The 17,032-nt window shown below is 56.7% G+C and overlaps 1 protein-coding gene across 6 annotated transcripts in view; it reads right to left on the bottom strand.

Annotated features, from left to right (window-relative positions):
* Nucleotides 1-337: 337 nt before the first annotated feature.
* Nucleotides 338-17,032, bottom strand: part of Rbfox3 (RNA binding fox-1 homolog 3) — a 428,716-nt gene continuing 412,021 nt past the window's right edge. For 4 of the 6 annotated variants that reach the window (XM_048451828.3, XM_085696130.2, XM_087909701.1 and 1 more), the window contains 10 exons: nucleotides 16,125-16,262; nucleotides 14,180-14,233; nucleotides 13,327-13,419; nucleotides 12,007-12,067; nucleotides 7,758-7,811; nucleotides 7,518-7,650; nucleotides 6,908-7,088; nucleotides 5,755-5,819; nucleotides 4,685-4,763; nucleotides 2,515-3,157 (listed from right to left, as the gene is read on the bottom strand). In XM_048451828.3, coding sequence (XP_048307785.1) covers nucleotides 3,113-3,157; nucleotides 4,685-4,763; nucleotides 5,755-5,819; nucleotides 6,908-7,088; nucleotides 7,518-7,650; nucleotides 7,758-7,811; nucleotides 12,007-12,067; nucleotides 13,327-13,419; nucleotides 14,180-14,233; nucleotides 16,125-16,262 — 903 coding nt within the window. In that variant the 3' untranslated portion in view covers nucleotides 2,515-3,112. Of the gene's footprint in view, nucleotides 1,792-2,514; nucleotides 3,158-4,684; nucleotides 4,764-5,754; nucleotides 5,820-6,907; nucleotides 7,089-7,517; nucleotides 7,651-7,757; nucleotides 7,812-12,006; nucleotides 12,068-13,326; nucleotides 13,420-14,179; nucleotides 14,234-16,124; nucleotides 16,263-17,032 lie in introns of those variants that run through there. The other 2 variants (XM_085696127.2, XM_085696128.2) reach the window with 2 other exon arrangements.

The following is a 17,032-nucleotide window of genomic DNA, read 5'->3' as shown; positions in this document are numbered from 1 at the left end:
AGGGCGTCCACACCATAATGGCTTCACTCCCTATCCTGGCTCTGTAACCTTACATTCAGTCAACACCACGGCTGGGGAATACCTACCATGCCCCTGCTTCCTTAGGGGCAACTGGTAGAAGCCTTTGGGGCTGCTCTGCTCCACGAGTCTGTCTTGGGGCAGGCGCAGAGGCCAGCCTGAAGAAGGGGGCTGGAACTTCTCAGGTATTTGCCCAGAGGGTCCCCAGCCTCCCCACTATCACCTGCTTATCCTAGGGCTGGGCCCCAAACCCCAGACCTTGAGTGCTTCCCCCAGCCCCCTGTGCAGGGAACTGCTAAATCAGAAAAAGCCATCCTGGTTTGAAGAAAGAAATCTTTATTAATCTTAATAGTAATACTGTTACTTTGAATGATCACACCGTGGAAGCATACAGAATGGTAAGAAAGGAAGCCTGGGGCTCGGCTGCAGTCCTGGGAGAGGGGCTGGGATGAGGGTTCCGAGCTGCTGTGGGAAAAGGGTCCGAAACAGCAGAAGGCGAGGGGCTCTGTACAGAGGACAGAGCCGGAGGCAGGCGCAGGGCTATGTACAACAGGAATAGAAAAGGAGGGTCCCGTTTCCATAGCTTCGGTGGCTGATGCTGGATAGAAAGTGAGGTGATTTATTTTGAGGTGTCATGAGACAGTGGTGCCGCGTCGGGAGCCATGGTTTCTGTTATTTTTATTTTTATTTTTTGCTGTTAATCCTACTCCACCTATCCCGGCCTTGCCAGGGGCTTCTTTGCTACCTGTCCCTTGTGCCATCCACTGGGCCTGCTGCTTTCCTATGACACCACTATTCCTGCCCAGGGAGTGAAGGGGCTGCAGCCCCGTTGGCCTTCCCTGCGGCGGGGCCAGCCCAGACCGTCCCCGTTCTTTGCCTTCCCCATGGGTCCTGCTCTGACCGTGGCCCTCCAGACCCTAGCACCTTGACTCCCGGCCTCGAGGTGCAGCCCAGGGCTGGCCCATCCGCCATCGCCTGCTCCCTAGCAGAACTGAGCCCACAGGAGGGAGCAGGAAGGAGGCTGGGTCCTTCTTCAGGAAGGCTGTGCTCCAGGGCCCACCTGTCCACGCTTAACAGCAGGAGGACTGGGTCCCTGCTGGCTGGGCCTCCTTCGTTCTCTGTAGCTGGAAGCTTTCTCACATAGGGGAGCGGGAGCATGGGGTGCTCCAGAGTCCTGGAGCCATGTCAGCCCTTTGCATTGGGAGTTGGACCCCAGGGCGGCTGGTTGGACAGCTGACGCACTGGCAGCACATTCAGTGAGGCCAGGCTGGAGACCTGGGATGAGTGACAAGCCGCCATTGGCCCCTAACTGCCTCCAGCCCCTCCAGGGCTCAGCAGGCAATAGCCCAAGTCAGCTGGCTGCTCCTTCTCAGGGGCCTGCTCCACCCTAGGAACCCCCTGCCTGGGGAGCAGGGTGGGAAAGGAAGACTGGGTAAGATACCGGAGCCCCCCGCCCCACACCCACGGGCCACATTTCCCCTCCAGGTCTTCCCCAGCGCCTGGCCGCATCCCTACTGCACCGCCAGCCAGGCAAGGCCACTCTCCGGCGCCCCCTGGGGGACGAGCTCCCTCGGTGCGGGCGTACGCCAGACGTGGACTTGGACTTGGACTTGGACTTGGTTGGATGCCTCTTGGTTTGGTTGGAATTTTTTGTTGTTGTTGTTGCTGCTTGGATCTTAACATCTTTTTTTGTTTTGTTTTTTGTTTTGTGATTTTTTTTGTTTTTTTGTTTTTGCCCTTCATGGTCCGAGAAGGAGACGGTGGAAGGTTTCACTACAACAGAAACAGAAAGGGAAGGGCTTGCAGTTTCTGAGGGGTAGCTGCAGCACATGGGGCCACTGTACCTGTGGGCTTGGGTCTGACCTGAAGCCACAGTGCCCCTAAACCTTTCCCCCACAGCTGGAGCCCCACCACAGGCTAGACATAAAGCAGACCATCTTGTAGGGATGAGCGGACCAGGTAGGATATGGTAGAGATCATGGAAGGAGAGGGAGCAGGGCTCTGTCTACAATGGGGCTAACAACTTTGGTTGCCTTGTGGTGCTAAACCCCCAGAGTGGAGGGACCAGCACCGGCTAGTTCTCCAGAGCTCTCGGCCTGACCTCAGGTGCCAACCTGCATACTCTCTGGGACTCTAGACAGTGGAGTTAGGTGGGTCCTCACTGGCCACAGAGGCACAGACATGCTAACGGAGGCCTGAGGAAGGAAGCGGACACATGTCCCTGGCCTGCTGACTGGAGCCCTTTCCTCTCCTGGGATGAACCTCGACAATAGGTATGTCGAGTCTCGTGATGGTTGTGAGGGGGCTCTGTAGGTCGAGGACAAACACCCGGCGCCATCAGCTTCAGGTGCCTGAGGAGGCAGTGAGGCTCAGGGAGGGTCTCCAGGGCCACCAATGCAGTGTGACCCTGGAGCAGGGACATTTCTGTAAGGAATCCCAGAGCTGGGGTGACCACAGCCGCACACACACAGAACAGTGTGCTTATGACTACCTGGACAGGAGGATAATTAGTAAACTTTAATAGAAACATTAACTTCAGCTGAGAGGAAGTCCAGAGGGGCAGCTACTCCTGACATTCCCGGTGAAAGGTGGATGGAGGCCCCTCCCACCGGGAAACTCACTGACGAGGCCTCTATCAGTCACCAAGCATGGGGGTGGCCAGGCCTGCAGGGGTTGACCGAGGTGACTCTGAGGGAGGTTTGGTGGCACTTCTGGAGCTCCGAGGGCCCGCGTTGCCCTGCGGCACAGGCATGGCCCTGGTAGGGCGACCTGCCATCCCCCCGGCCTGGCTCCCGCTGTACGCATACTGTACCTGAAGTGGCTTGTACAACACCAACAACGTCAAGATAGGAAACCAAGGTTCAGACATACAGGAAAACCAGGGTCAGAGACACACACACCGGCATGGGTGGGGTGGGGAGACCAGCTGGCTGGAGGTAAAAATCTATGGACTTTAGAGTCGCAGAGGGGTCAGCGGCGCGTGTTGCTGACCGGGAGGGGCGCACTGTCCTCCTGGTGGCTGTGTCTGGTGTTGGGAATGGAGGGTTTGGTTTGGAATAAGCAGTGGCATGAATGCTGTGAGGGGGGTCTCTTGCTAGTAGGGGGTGAAGCGGCTGTACCCTCCTCGGCAGAGGCTAGCCTGCAACATCAAAGATGAAAAACAGCCAATCAGTACCATCTTTCGGTATCGGGAGGAAAAAAATCAAAAAGAAAAAAAAATTAAGGAAAACCGAAAAAGAAAAAGAAAGAAATAGCTAACCCTACTTTCTTTCCCCCGATAGTATTTCCTTGGGAAGAATGGGTTTCCGGTTACCATGGCAATGGGGGGTGGGCTGGTTCCTGGATGGTGGTCTTGGGGCTGGGAGGGCTGATTCCCCCCCTTGCAGACTTCTATACTACACTGTCTTTGGGCTCACTTCTTGGGGCTTCAGCTGGGCCCACTGTGCACTCTGGTGGAGATACCGAGATACCTCCTCGTGCCTACGGGGCTAGTGAGGACGCTCCGACAGGCCTCCGGAGTCACTGAAGCCTGAGCGGCCCACCTGCGGGGCCCAGTTCCTGACCTGCTTCTGGGTCTCCTAGGGCCTGCTAACCTCGGCTCTGTGTCTTGCCAGAGAGGTTTCTGTGGAATTTAGTTCTCACCGCCCCCCCCCCCAAAGTTTGGCAGGAAATGGGAAGAAAGTAGCAAACGCAGGAGGAAAAAGCCAGAAAAAATAAGCCATAACCAAAAGGGGCCCGTGAGTCCGCCACAGCTCTCAGCCAGCTGCCTTGAGGCAGCCAGGGCCTTCAGGTTGCCGTCCTGGGTCTGGGTCTCTTCCTGTATGGCTGCGGCACCCTCTTAGCTAGAGCCCCACAGCCCTGCTCAGGATGTCTGGGGCTTGTTAAAAATCAATGAAGACAAAAATCCCCAAGGGAATAATCAAAACCAAGGGAGGTAGAAAAAAAATTCATATTGCCCCTTAGCTTTCTCTCTCTTTACTGCCCCCCAAATGTTTTCATCTTTGATGCTGGATGCCAAGCTAGAAACATACATCAACATCCCTGGGGTGGGGGTTCTAAGGCTCAGGAAGCAGGTGTGCACTGGACACAGACTGGGGTACAGAGGGTCTGGGCGCACACACACACAGACACACATACACATGCACACAGACACACCAGCCCACCCACTCTCCCACCCTGCTAGAGTTCTCTCCACCCTGAACACCATGGATGAGGCTGCTGGAGACCGTATCCCTGGAGCCCCGGGGCAGTCTGGGAAGAGAGTGTGGTGCGAAAGGGTTGCTGTCCTTTAGTTCCTCTGCCAAGTGAAAATGGGAAGGCGGCGGGGAGGTTAACTTCAGACACTTCCCAGGGAAGAATCGGTTACATCTGCCCAAACTGCCAGGCCCCTAGAGCCACTTCTGGGAGGAAAGGCCATGGTACTGGAAATGGAGGGATCTTGGCAGGACTGTGGTCACCGGGCTCGGGAACACTAAGATGCTACCCAGAGGTCAGGTCATCGTGGAGGGTTGGACCTGCCTCTGGGGCAAGTTCCTCCCTCTCAATAGTTTTCCTGAACTCTCCAGAACTAGGCATTGGCTGCAGGTCTCAGCCTCGTCCTGCAGCCTGGTCCCACCCATCCCAGTACAGGATGGATCTCTTCGTCACTAAGGGCAGTTGTTCTTACCATGGTTCCGATGCTGTAGGTTGCTGTGGGGCCGATGGTGTGATGGTAGGGATCGGTGGCTGCATAGACTCTGCCATAACTAGGGAAGAGCAGGGACAGGGAGGGTGCCGGAGAGGGACAGCTGAAGCGGGCGGCAGCTGGCCAGGCTTCCCCCGAGGCCCCTCCCTCCCCCATGAGACCCTCTCAGCTGCCCGTCCTTGCTTTCTGTTTGGAGGAAAGTTTCTGGAACTTAGCAGTATACCCCCTTCGTTAGGTGGCCAATGTGTTCTGCTTGGTGACACAGGGAGGGGATGGTGTCGTTCGTGTGAGTCTGCCTCAAGCAAGAACTAGGGCACAGAGTTTGAGAGAAGAGAGAGATGGGGGATGGGGACCAGGGACATCACGGCCCAAAAGGTGGCACTCTGTCCCAGATGACCTTCTGCTCACCTAGTTTGTGAGGTGACAAATTCTTAGGAGACAAGGCTGGGTCACCCTGCATGCTTCGCACATTTGGTAAGGCAGGGCAATAGACTGTAAGGAGAGCAAGGATTGGAGGGCCCTGCCCGTTATGGTGGGAGGGGATGGTGGTGGGCAGTAGGCAGCCTCCAGGCCACAGGGGGCATATGGACAAGCGTGCCAGCTTTCTATAGGCAGATCCACTCTATGACCCAGACAGGAGCTCTGAAGCTACCGGGGCCAAGAGTCCGAGGGAAAACGCATTAGACTCAATGAGAACCTTGCCCTGAGCAATCACAGGTGGGCAGAGGGAGGGCTGGCTGCTCCCAGACACAAACTGGACCAGGGCTGTTTCCAGAGGTCCCCAGTCGGCCTCCTTGTAGAGGTCTTGAGAGCTGTGAGACCCCTAGGTTGAGATCTGGGTGTTATGTCTGCTCCATGAGACAGAATGAGGTAACCAGTCAGGGATTCCCTGGCTCAAGGATCTCTGAGCTCAGTCTGGATCCTTCCAGCCCTGCATTCACCAGACACAGGCACGGACAGGTCCTGAGTGATGGATGGGGCTTCCTGTCTGTCTGCACCCATCCTCCTAAGAGCCCCCCAGCACCCGTGCGGCCCGCTGCTCCCAGTCTTACCTGTCGCTGTAGGCTGCGGCAGTGGCGGCTGCGGGCTGAGCATATCTGTAAGCTGCATAGCCTCCCTGCAGGGGAGGGAGGGAGGAGAGATGGCAGGTGGACTCAGTGGGGCTCACTCAGGTTGAGGCAGAGCCAGAGAAACTGAGGTAGGCACAGAGCCAGCAGAGCCAGGCCCTCAGGAGGGACTGCAGACCTTCTCAGGCCTCCTGTGCCTGATTTACCATTCCCACCTTGGTCTGGTGTGGCTTAGGTGGTCCTGGCCTAAGCCAGGTGGTCTGTGGACTGATGGAGGGCTGAGGACTACGCTGTTCAAGATGAAGCAGGGTTGCCTGCTCCTTTGTTCGTCCTTCCTTCCTTCCTTCCTTCCTTCCTTCCTTCCTTCCTCCCTCCCTCCCTCCCTCCCTCCCTCCCTCCCCCCTCCTTCCCTCCATCCCCCCCTCCATCCCTCCCTCCAACTTCCTCCCTGTCTTCCTTATCTGTTCTCACACTCATTTGTAATTTCAGAGCACACTATTTTGCACCAATTGTATCTCTGGCTGCAAGCTGGTCCTGGCACACAGTAAGAGCCCACAGACCCACCAACACTCCAGCCTGAACGCTGACAGTTACAGGAAGCCCACTGGTGACTCTGGACACAGTCCTGGACACCAGGAAGAATGAAGGGGGCCTTGAAGGGATGGGCTCAGATACACCTTAGACAAGTGGGTAGTTAATTATGGGTAGCTGCTCAGGGGCAAGGCACAGCCAGGTTTATTGTGGGGAATGCTCACTGAGGGTCTCAGCCACAGAACGTGATGAGCACAGTCTTAGAGGGAAAGCGAGGCACAGGACCTTACCCTGAGAGAATGGACACTCAGGGTCTACCTCTGGTATCTTTCAGGACCTCCACACCAGGAAAGGGTGTGGCTGCCGCCCTTAGCCTGGTTAGGAACGGGAAAGGGCCACTCAGTGCCCTTCATATAACCCCCTGCCACATGAGGCAGGGTGCCTTAGGTTTATATTGCTACTGGGACAGCCATTAGACATGGCCGTGGTCTCTGTGCACTGAGGCTCAAGCACTGAGTCTAAGTGAGGCCATGAGGGCAGACGGACTTCTCACGGGCACACACGGAACGTTGGGCTTGCACCCTTCCCTCCCCAGGGCTACACTTACATAAATCTCAGCACCATAAAATCCATCCTGATACACGACCCTGGAAGCAAACGGACAAGAGAGTGGTGGGAACGCTGGAGAGGCGGGGTAGGCCGGCTCCGGTGTCTGCTGAGGAGGGAGGGGGCACGGTGCCAGCCCCGCCCATGGGACTGGCATTTTAACAAGCGTTTGCTCCAGTGCCCTGTTTGGTATAACAATAGAGTAACACCCTTGCTGGTCAGCTCCTTTCTCCCAAAACCCAGGGGCCCATCAGCCCTCTCCTGCTATCCTCCCCTCTCTCCCCCTTCAGCAGTGGAGGGCAGGACCCCATGGAAGGGTCCAGAGAGGGCTCTCAGAAGGCCCTTGCTGGACCCAAGGGCTGACACATGCTCTTATTTAGCATTCAGATGACACGTGGTGTTAAATGATCCTCCAGAGGCCAGGGAGCCCTGGAGATGTCCCTTGTGGTGGGGATGCTGATGGTGCAGGCAGTTCCAGTGCTGGGCTCTGGGGTCCCCACCATTTTGTCCAGCCCCACGGTTCTGGAAGGGCAGCTGAGCCCCCTTAGCTGCTCAGGGCTACCTCCCACGCCCCCTGGCTTCCCTTCAGCTCCCCCCTTTCAGGTACTCACGCTCCATAAGTCGGAATGGGGGGCGGAGGTGGTGCAGCTCGAAATGTATTATACACAGCGCGGCCCCGGCCCCGCAGGTGTGCGCCCCGGTAGGCGACGGCGGTGCCCGTGGTGGGGTAGGGGAAACTGGTCACTGCGGGGAAGGAATAGGAGAGAGGAGGACAGTGAGCAGAGGCCAAGCTTGCAGCCCCACTTGCCCGGCCTCAGCCCATCCCACTTGTCCCCCGTCCCCACCTTTACCTGCATAGAATTCAGGCCCATAGACTGCCCCTACTACAGGGTTTAGCTTCCAGCCTAGAACAGAAAGAACATAGTCACTGACTTCCCAAACCTACTGCCACCTCTCCTTATGCCTGGGACCTCCAAAGGCCATAAACAGCCAAGCCTACGGGAATTAATTAACATTGGGCCTCTGTGAGGGGCAGGACCCTGTCCAGGAATGGGCAGAGGACGTGGATCATCAACCCGGTCCCTCTCCCCACACCACAGCCACCTGCTACTGGAAGAATAGCAGGCACCCCCACTTTAGCCCATCACCTGGGTTCTTGGGGTTCCCCTACAGTGTGACCCCCCCAGCTTGCTCCTGGGCATGCTTGCCCCGGGGCATCAGAAGTTTGAGGTACAAGGGAAGGGGAGACACAATTTGAAAATATCTGTATCTGATTCACTGTTGGGGCTCTTTCTTCCCATGCTGCCTGGAAGTCTCCCAGCTGCTCTGAGGTTCCTGGGGCTCCCTTCCCTGAGTGACGGGCCCCCCACCCTCTGTCCTCTTGTCTCAGGTCCTTCTGTAGAGTTACTGGGAAAGACGGGGAGGAAGGCCATTAGATCCAAGAGAATAGTGACAGGGTCAGCAAAATGGCTCAGTGGGTAAAGGTGCTTGCCGCTAAACCTGGTGACCAGAGTTCAAGTCCCTGGACCTACATGATGGAAGGAGAGAACCAAGTCTTGAAAGTTGTTATCTGATTTCTGTAGGTGCTACAACATGCTGTGTACACACACACACACACACACACACACACACTAAAATGTTAAAAAAAATAATAATGATGGTTCATAGGTCCTGTGTACTTGGAGTGTGCCAAAAACACTGTTGTTAGCTCCTGAGGTTCTCATCATACACGGGGCAGGTGTCACAAGCTCCCCATTTTACACTCAGACACAGATTGGTAATGTGTGTGTGTTTGTGTGTGTGTGTGTGTGTGTGTGTAAGAGCAGGTTTCAAACCCATACTATCAAGCCAGATGGGTTTTCTGGCTTCTCCCTGGGACTACAGCTGGACTCTGTACCCCACCTCTCCCTTCTTCCAGGTGAACAGTCCTCTTTTCCCACTGGGACTCAGGAGCAAAGCCCTGTTTCCCTGCGGTCCCCAGAGGCAGGGCCCGGCTGGATTCCAGTGCGCTATGGGTCAGATGGTAGGTGAAGAAGAATTAGCTCATCTCCTCGTCTACTCAGGTCCTGGTAAGGAGGCACAGAGAGGACCTGAGCTACTGGTCAGATGGCGGTGATGGACCATAGCAGACCACACATGAAAGTTCCTAATCCTGATTCTCACAGCCCCACAGGAGCGCAGAGGGACAAGTGGCACCTGAGTGGAGCGTGCAGGCACGCAATCCGCCTGAGAGACTAAGTGTATCCCACCTTGTGTCTAGACAGTCCAGGATTCTGGAATCTTCCAAACAGCTAAGGTTAACAGGGAAGAAACCTGGGGAAATGTACCCCCAAGATTTCATCTTCCAGGATGGATCGTAATGAAGCAGAACCCTGGAGCCGCTCTGGGTCCTACCCTCCTCAGGCATCCTTCCCGGCTTCTCTGGGTCCATCCTGGAAGAGGGGAGTCAGGGGCTGTATCCTGTCTCAGGGACCCCAGGCACCCTGAGCTGAGAACGTCTACCTGCCTGCTGGCTCTGAACCCCACAGGTTCACAGAAAGCCTGAGGAGCCACCCGGACAACTGTCCGTGTCCACTGTAAGTAGGGCACCTGGTACCACATGGTGGGCTTGTTTCCTGCGGCAGGGACCTCAACACTCCCAATGATGAACTTCAGAGTGCTCCGCGTTAAAGCTCTCATGAGCCAATGCCCCTCCGGGCTATGCTGCAGAGATCCCAGGGCTGTCTCTCTGAAGCCCTGGAATGCTAGCCTGGCATGCGGAGGCACCGAAGCGCAGCTCTCCGACAGCAAGAAGAGCAGGGTTTTCTGCCTCTCTTACTTCCTGACACCAGCCAGCATCAGTACCCCGAGGAGCTAGCAAGGAACAGAGCCGGCTGGGGTTGGATTTATTCTGCATAACACACTCCTCAACTCTCCTGCTCTACCCAGACCGTGTTGGGACTCAAGGGTCTTGAGCAAAGAGTGGGAAGGGGCTCAACCGTGGCACAGCTGCTGTGGACCGCCCAAGCCCTGTGGAGCCACAGAAGCCAGCAGGTCCCTTCCCTGCCAGGGCTTGTGTGCAGTGGCTGCAGACAGAGCAGCTGCTCAGTGTGGGTGGCTGCTGATTTTGGAGACAGACTTTCTAGTGCATGTCATGACTCTGCTCTTATAGACCAGTCCAGGGTCCAGAGAGTCATTAGAGGTGCCCGTGGCTCACACAGTGGCAGGTGTTCATGATGGCTGGACCATTGCACCCATTTACCCCAAACTGCAGAATCAGGAGATTATGACCGAGGCCCTGTGTAGGATCAAGCTCATGTTCTTGAGCCATTAAAATAGCCAAATATTAAAGAAAGCTTTATCAATTTAATTGATGAAGATACGGTGGGATGCTATAGGGTCAGTGTCTGAGTTGCAACTTCAGGATAAGCTCCCCACCACCACCAAGGAGGGCTCTTTCCCCATGATGACCACTGCTTAAACCACAGCACCCACAAACCCCACAGCTTGTTCGCTTGAAAAAAGCCCACCATTTTACCAGCTGTGCTAAGCACCAGCCAGCACAAATTGGCCAGGCTTCACGAGGGACTCAGGCCAATCCAGGACACCTTCAAGTTCTCAGAATCTTGAGAACCAAATCCTTGCAAAAGCGGGAAGAAGTCTTGGATACCCAGTCGTAAGCTGGAACTGGCCAGAGTCCCTGTCTGTGCTGGTTAGGGCTTTTTTCCCCCTCCCCAGTTTGACACAAGCTGGAGTCATCTGGGAAGAGGGAGCCTTAATTAGAAAATAACCCCATCACATTAGCCTGTAGGCAAGCCGGTGGGGCATTTTCTTGAGTAATGATTGACAGAAAGGCCCAGCACACCATGAGAAGTGCCACCCCAGGCAGGTGTATGAGAAAGCCGGGGTGAGCAAGCCAAAAAGCAGTGTTCCTCCATGGTCACTGCCTCAGTTCCTGCCTCCAGGTTCTTTCAGCAATGGCAAATAAATTCTTCCTGAAGCTGCTTTCGGTCCTGGTGTTCATCCTAACTAGGACACCTTCTCACCCAAGCTCTGACCCCTGAACGCTGTCTGACCACATGCCCAGGCAGGCTTTCTGCACCAGTGGCCCCCCAGCTCTGCATACAGTCCATCGCTGAAGACACGGGCAGATGAGGTGTGATCCATCCTACCTCCGTGCAGAGGCCGGTCACACTGCATTGTCTGAGTGAGGACCCCAACTCCAGCTACAGATACTGCTCCCCAGCAGGCCTCCAGAGCTAGAAAAGGCCCTCAGGGCCGAGCTCTCGCTGGCAAGCTCCTAAAAGTCTCAGCGGAGCCAGCTGCCAGCACAGGCAGACTCGAGGAAAGGGTGCACACACACAAGTTAGCAGGTGTGTGTACACACAACCATATCGTTCACTTCCAGTGCAGCTGGGAGCTGGAGTGGACGCTGAAGTCCAAGGGACAGGCTGCTTTCATGGTCAGCCTCTCACTCAACACTGACACTAATCCCAGCCCTGTGTGTTCCTTAGAGACGCCATGGCCACTCCCCAGCTCTAGGTAGTGGATGTTGGGTCTCATGTGGCCCAAGCAGGCCTTGAACTTCTGATCCTTCTGCCTCTACTTTGCAAGTGCTGGGATTACAGATGTGTAGCACCCTCACTGGTTCATGTGTTGCAGAGGGATGCAGCTCAGGGCTCTGTGCACGCCACACAAATACTCTGCAATGGGGACACATCTCCAGTCCCCCACATTCCCGTTTCTCAGATGAAAAGATTGGGGTCCAGCGATGTCTAGAAACTTGACTAAAGTCCCTGATCCCTTCTTCCCTGCCCTGTGAATGAGGACAGTGCGCTAGACGCCGGAGCCTTCTGGACTCGACTCTAGCCTTCCAGGAGGTTACCACAGTTTGTCTGCCCTCACTGCCTTTCTATACGGCCTCTGGGAGTTGTGGACACTGGACAGTGTGGACACTCAGCAGCTCGGACTGGAGACACCAGCTACGTGGGTGGGGAGGGTGACGACCACTCCTCTCTGACAGGACAGAAGCCGGAAAGCTGGGACACCAGGTGGGGGCCTTTGGCTGCCTCAGTTTCCCCAGGCTTCTGCTCCGGTCCTTGAAGCATGCTGGGTTCTCACCGTTGGCATATGGGTTCCCAGGCTTCTTATTGGTCATGACCCGGGCTGTGGCATTATTAACCTGTCCGGAGATAGAGAGAGTGAGTGAGTGTGTCAGCTTTGCTGCAGGCCCTCAGCCACCCTGGTTTTACCCTTGGGGTGCAGCCTCTGGGGAGGAAGGCCACTGAGGTGCCTACGCTGCTATCTAGCTGGGTCCAGGACCCTTGACCCACAATGGTGGTCCATGAAGCAGTTCCAGTGAACAGAGCCCAACACTGCCGGTAGTGGGGGCCCTTGGAGATGGTCCTAGGCCTACTAGTGGCCCAGGCTCCATGCTGTTCTCTTCCAGGTCATTGCCAAAGCCCTCAAAGGTGTGTGTGCAGGATGGCTACTCCTACCACCATGGGCAAGCAACTCTTTTCCTGGGATCAGGGTCTTTGACCTCTCTCTGCAGCACGGAACTTTTTGATGGGGGGGTAAGGTGGGTCAGGGAAGCATTAGAAAGACAGAACCCAGGGGTCGGGTCTTGTTTTCCAGACATGTAAGGCCTAAGCCAGATTGTCTGGGGGAGGGGCCATGACACAGAAGACAAAGGTGGCTCAAATGGAAGTAAGGGAGGCAGAAATAATTCAGGCAGCGCCCGAGGAAGAGGTCTGGGTCACACGCATCCTCTGTGCTTCTGTGCATGAGCCCAGAGGCCTGGGCAGAGGTCTCAGAGGCACTGGGCACTGGGCTGGGTCAGGTGTGTCAGGATTCCTTCAGCGTCTACAGTTCTAGGCCCCTCTTTAATCATTGTCCCTTCTGCTTCAGGCCTGCTGGGGGAGCCCAGCTCTGGACCCCGAAGCCACACTGAAGAGCCAACAAGGAGGAAAGGGGCAGAAATGGGGTGTCTGTTCACTGCTAGCCTTTGGCCAGCTGCTGCCACTTCTGCTTCTACTCAACGAGGGTGGCAGCTGAGGCTGCCTGATGGGAGGACCCTCTTTGTCAGGGACAGGCAGGGCTGCTCACAGCCCTTGAGATCCCTTGGCCTCATGTTTTTGCCCCTGTATGTGGATGGGGATAGGGCTCTTCCAGGAGGAAAATCAAAAGGAAGTCAGGAGGTGGAGACCTCAGAGGGGGCCTCAAGCCTCCAGTGGCCAGAGTGACGGGTGCTAGGCTCAGCCAGAAAGCTGATGATTGGGAGGTCAGGCTCAGGGCAGCTCCTCTCCCAGTCAGAGGCCCCTGTTGGGCTCTTTGTAGGATGGGCAGCAGCCACCAGGCTGGTGGGGGGCCCAGGGGTGGGGCATGCTGCCCGGGACCTCCCTGCCCTGCCCTGCTGCCCCCGCACACTTATCTGAGCACCTCAATTTTCCGTCCCTCTACGATCGTCCCATTCAGCTTCTCCCGGGCTCGGTCAGCATCTGAGCTAGTTTCAAAAGTTACAAACCCAAAACCCTGTGAGCAGAGGAGGGACAGACAGGAGAAGACAGGATGAGAAAAGGGAAGGAGAGGAGGGGGGAAGGGGAGAGGGAGGGAGAGAGAGGGGGCAAGTCAGGTGAGTGAAGGAGAGCCCCCAGTGTCGGAAGTCTGTCTGGTGCCAGCGCTAGGAGATCGCCCCAGGCAAGGGCAGGGCCTGAGCCCAGCCTGAGCCCACCCTGTCTGACATCTCCCAGGACAGGCCAAAGAGATGCTAACCTGGCCAGGGGCCATGCCTGTCACTGTAACCCCACCTTGGGGTGAGGGGCTGAGACTGGGCTCCATGGGGAACAGCACCCCCACTTTAGCTCTGGGAGCCCAGGGTTTGTGTCCAGGGTCTTCCCGGAGAGAGGAGCAGAGCTTTTCCTTGCTGGGTGCCCTCCCAATCTACAGACTCTTCAGCCTCTCCCACAAGCCTCCAGGGTTGTGAGTGGTTGGGTGGGCTTGGGGACCCAGGCCCAGGGCTGGGGGTCAGTGGGGCTCTGGGGTGCAAGCAGGAGGTCCTGGCAGCCCGAAAGAGGAGAAGCAGCCTGGCAGCAACAACAGACAGCTGGGGGCGGGGGCAGAAGAGCAGGGAGTACAAGCACCCGTGTGGCTCAGGGGTCCTCGGGCGGGCGAGCGAGCGAGCGAGCAAGCGGGCGCGAAGCTCTCCAGGAAGGAAACGCACATTTCACACGTTAGCCTGGCGGGACCTACAGCCGGCGCGCTGTAATGGTGGCGGCCTCTGTGCGGCACCCACCTTGGAGCCCCGCTCGTTAAAAATGATCTCCACGTCTAAAATTTTCCCGAATTGCTGCAGAGACAGAGAGAGGAGGGGTGGAAGACAGGAGAAAGGGGTTATGACAGCAGCAGCCTTAACCATTCCACTTCCAAGATGCTCTGGGAAAGAGGACCCCAGAGACGACCTCCCATTCTTCCTCTGGAGCGCGCGAGTCCCAGAACCAGGGTCCCCTTGGGCCGTGGCCACAGCAGGGATGGAATGCCCAAGGTATTAGTGCCATCCTTAATCCGCTGAGAGGCCTTTGGCTGAATGGGCTTGTGGAGGAGGGGAGGGTCGTGTGTTAGGGCCAGAAAATGGCAGTGGAGTTGATCGATCAGGACCCTTGGTTGGGATAAGGAAGCTTCAAGCCCCACCGAGGTGGGGAAGAGGGTGGGAGCTGGCAAGGCGAAGATGTTAGATGTTAGGGAGAGAACTGGGTGTGGGGGGCTCAGATCCTTATACCGGTGACTCCTGGGACTCAGTACTGTTTCCCCTCTCCTCTCCCCGCTGTGGAAAAGGCTTGTGTGTTAGAACCCAGGCCTCCTGCTGGTACAGAATTGCCCTGCCATTCAGGATAGTTGCTCTGGCTCCGGCTGGTTCCTTCCAGCCCCTCAGCAAGCCTGGAGTCTAGACCGGCAGCCTTATCTCCCTCAGTGGTATACGAGACCACGAACTCAAGACCCACATCTCCACACAACACCAGCGAGGGTCAGCAACTGACAGGCACTTCTCTCATCTACCACATTCCTTACACGGGGCAAGAGGGCCTGGGGGCCGGGGGACAAGGTAGCTATAGGGCCCTGTCTGCAGGTTCTGAATGGAGGGGAACCCTTTACCTCATTCTCTGAGTCCAGAAACGTGACACTTGGTTTCTACTTGTCTGTTAGCTTCCCTGTGAGTAGGTGCAGGGTGAGGGCCCCGGTCAGTGATTGTTTATAGTGATAGCTGATTAATGTCAGAGTCCCCCCAAAACCCCGAATCAAGAGGCCTCGGTAACATCATCATCCGATGCTTCTGAATCATGCCTGCCACACGGATCCCGCGAGACCCACCTCAAGATTGGGAGTGCAAATCTAGGGTCACACTAGGGCTGCTCAGAGGTACCCTGCACTGCCCTGCATATCCCAGGCTGAGCAGGGGTTGAGGCTCAGGGCCCGAGTTGCTAGTTGTGTGGTAGAAAGGGAGCAAGTGCTGGACAGAGAGAGGGGAGTTGAGGCAAGGGTGGAGACACAGAGAAGGAACAGAGGCACGCTACATGGTCCTTGGCAGCCAGGGCAGGCCCAGGAGTTCAGGAAACTGTCTCATTCCCCAGCCTTCTGCTTCATGGCGGCCACACCACCCAGAGACACCAGCACTTGGCTTGGAGTCCAGATCCAAGGCAAGCCTCCGGGGCAGCCTGGTATGGGGTTGCAAGGGTACTGCCCTCTCTGGAGCCCAGCAGGGCACAATCTACGACCACACCCAGAGGACCTGGGAAGGACACTGCTGCCTGCTTGGCTCCAATCAATGGTATTTGTGAGCTGCCCCTCCCTTGGGGAGTCAGGACACAGCCTGGAAGAGGGGAACCATGTAAGCCCCGGGACACACAGGAGAGGCTGCGGCTGTATAAGGCCAGGGGGCCAGGCTCTACCTCCAGGCTTCTTCTGGGAAGCAGAATCTGCCTTTAGGCAGGCTGCTGGGGCCCAGGGGACTCTATGGTCCCCGGAAACAGGTGACATGGGAGTGAGAACCAGGCGATCAATCGTATGATGCTTCAGAGACAGCCCTCACCAAACGCCTACCCTAAGCTTGTGTACCCCCCTTCCCCGCCCAGGGGAGAGCTGGTTGGACTCGGATGAGAGGAATTCAAGGACTCTATATCTCCTTGCACAGACTCTATGCAGTGATGGGGTGGGGACAGAGAAGCAGGGGTGCGCACACTCACCCCGAACATTTGCCGCAGGTCGGGGTCCCTGAACCGGAAGGGGATGTTGGAGACATGTAGTCGTTTGGGCTGCTGCTTCTCCGTGGGGTCAGAAGGGTGGAGTTGCTGGCTGTCCGTCTGGGCTGCCTCATCCGCCTGCTGCGGAGAGAAGGTGAGGTTGTAAGGTGACCCTGGAGACTGTGTGGGCCCACCCATCCGTCTCTCTCTCCATCCCAACCTTTCCCACCCCTGGGCCAGTCATCCTCAAGAGAACTCCAACAGACGTTCAGATGGCAACCCGAGGCCCGGCCTTTACTGTCCTTGGGAGCCTGTGAGACCACATCTCTCCTGCCAGAGCAGGCTCGGGATTCTTGACCAGGTCTTCTGTGAGCTCCCTTAGCACGGCCCTCTCTACTGAGTTCAACCCTCAGTGGCCTCTTAGCCCCACACTTCGGTTGCTCTCAAAGAAGTTCTGGGAGTGGGGACCCTTCTGGTGTCGGAATCGGATTGGTTTTAGGAGCAGCTTCCAGGGTACAGATATCTGCCAGGCGCTCTATGCCATGCCCTGACTCCCAAGGCATGACTCCTTCTGACCCAGCCATGCCGCTTCACTCACCCCCCTCCCCCCAACCCGGGGCTGCTCGAGTTGTTAGGGTCAGTCGCGCATAGTCTGTCCTCATTTAGACTAAACACTGCCTGGCAGGAAACTTGAAAGGGCTCAGGTTTCAAGCCCACCACGCTATGGCTCATGCAGGAGGACTGGGAGCCCAGGGGCAGCATGCCTGAGGCCGAGCCTGTGCAGACATCTTCAGTGAGGCTGGCCTTCAGCCTGATGCACCCTCAGCTTCCTCTGCATCAGTGAAGACAGACTGGCCAGCGCTTCCTCAGCACTGGTTGGAGAGTGGGTGTCTGGACAAAGACGGTGGAGC

Source organism: Myodes glareolus, chromosome 9 (genome assembly GCF_982192425.1).
Source record: "Myodes glareolus chromosome 9, mMyoGla1.1, whole genome shotgun sequence".
Classification (NCBI taxonomy): Eukaryota; Metazoa; Chordata; class Mammalia; order Rodentia; family Cricetidae; genus Myodes; species Myodes glareolus.
Note: the sequence above shows the minus strand (reverse complement) of the source record. Positions and strands in the feature narration are given on the sequence as shown.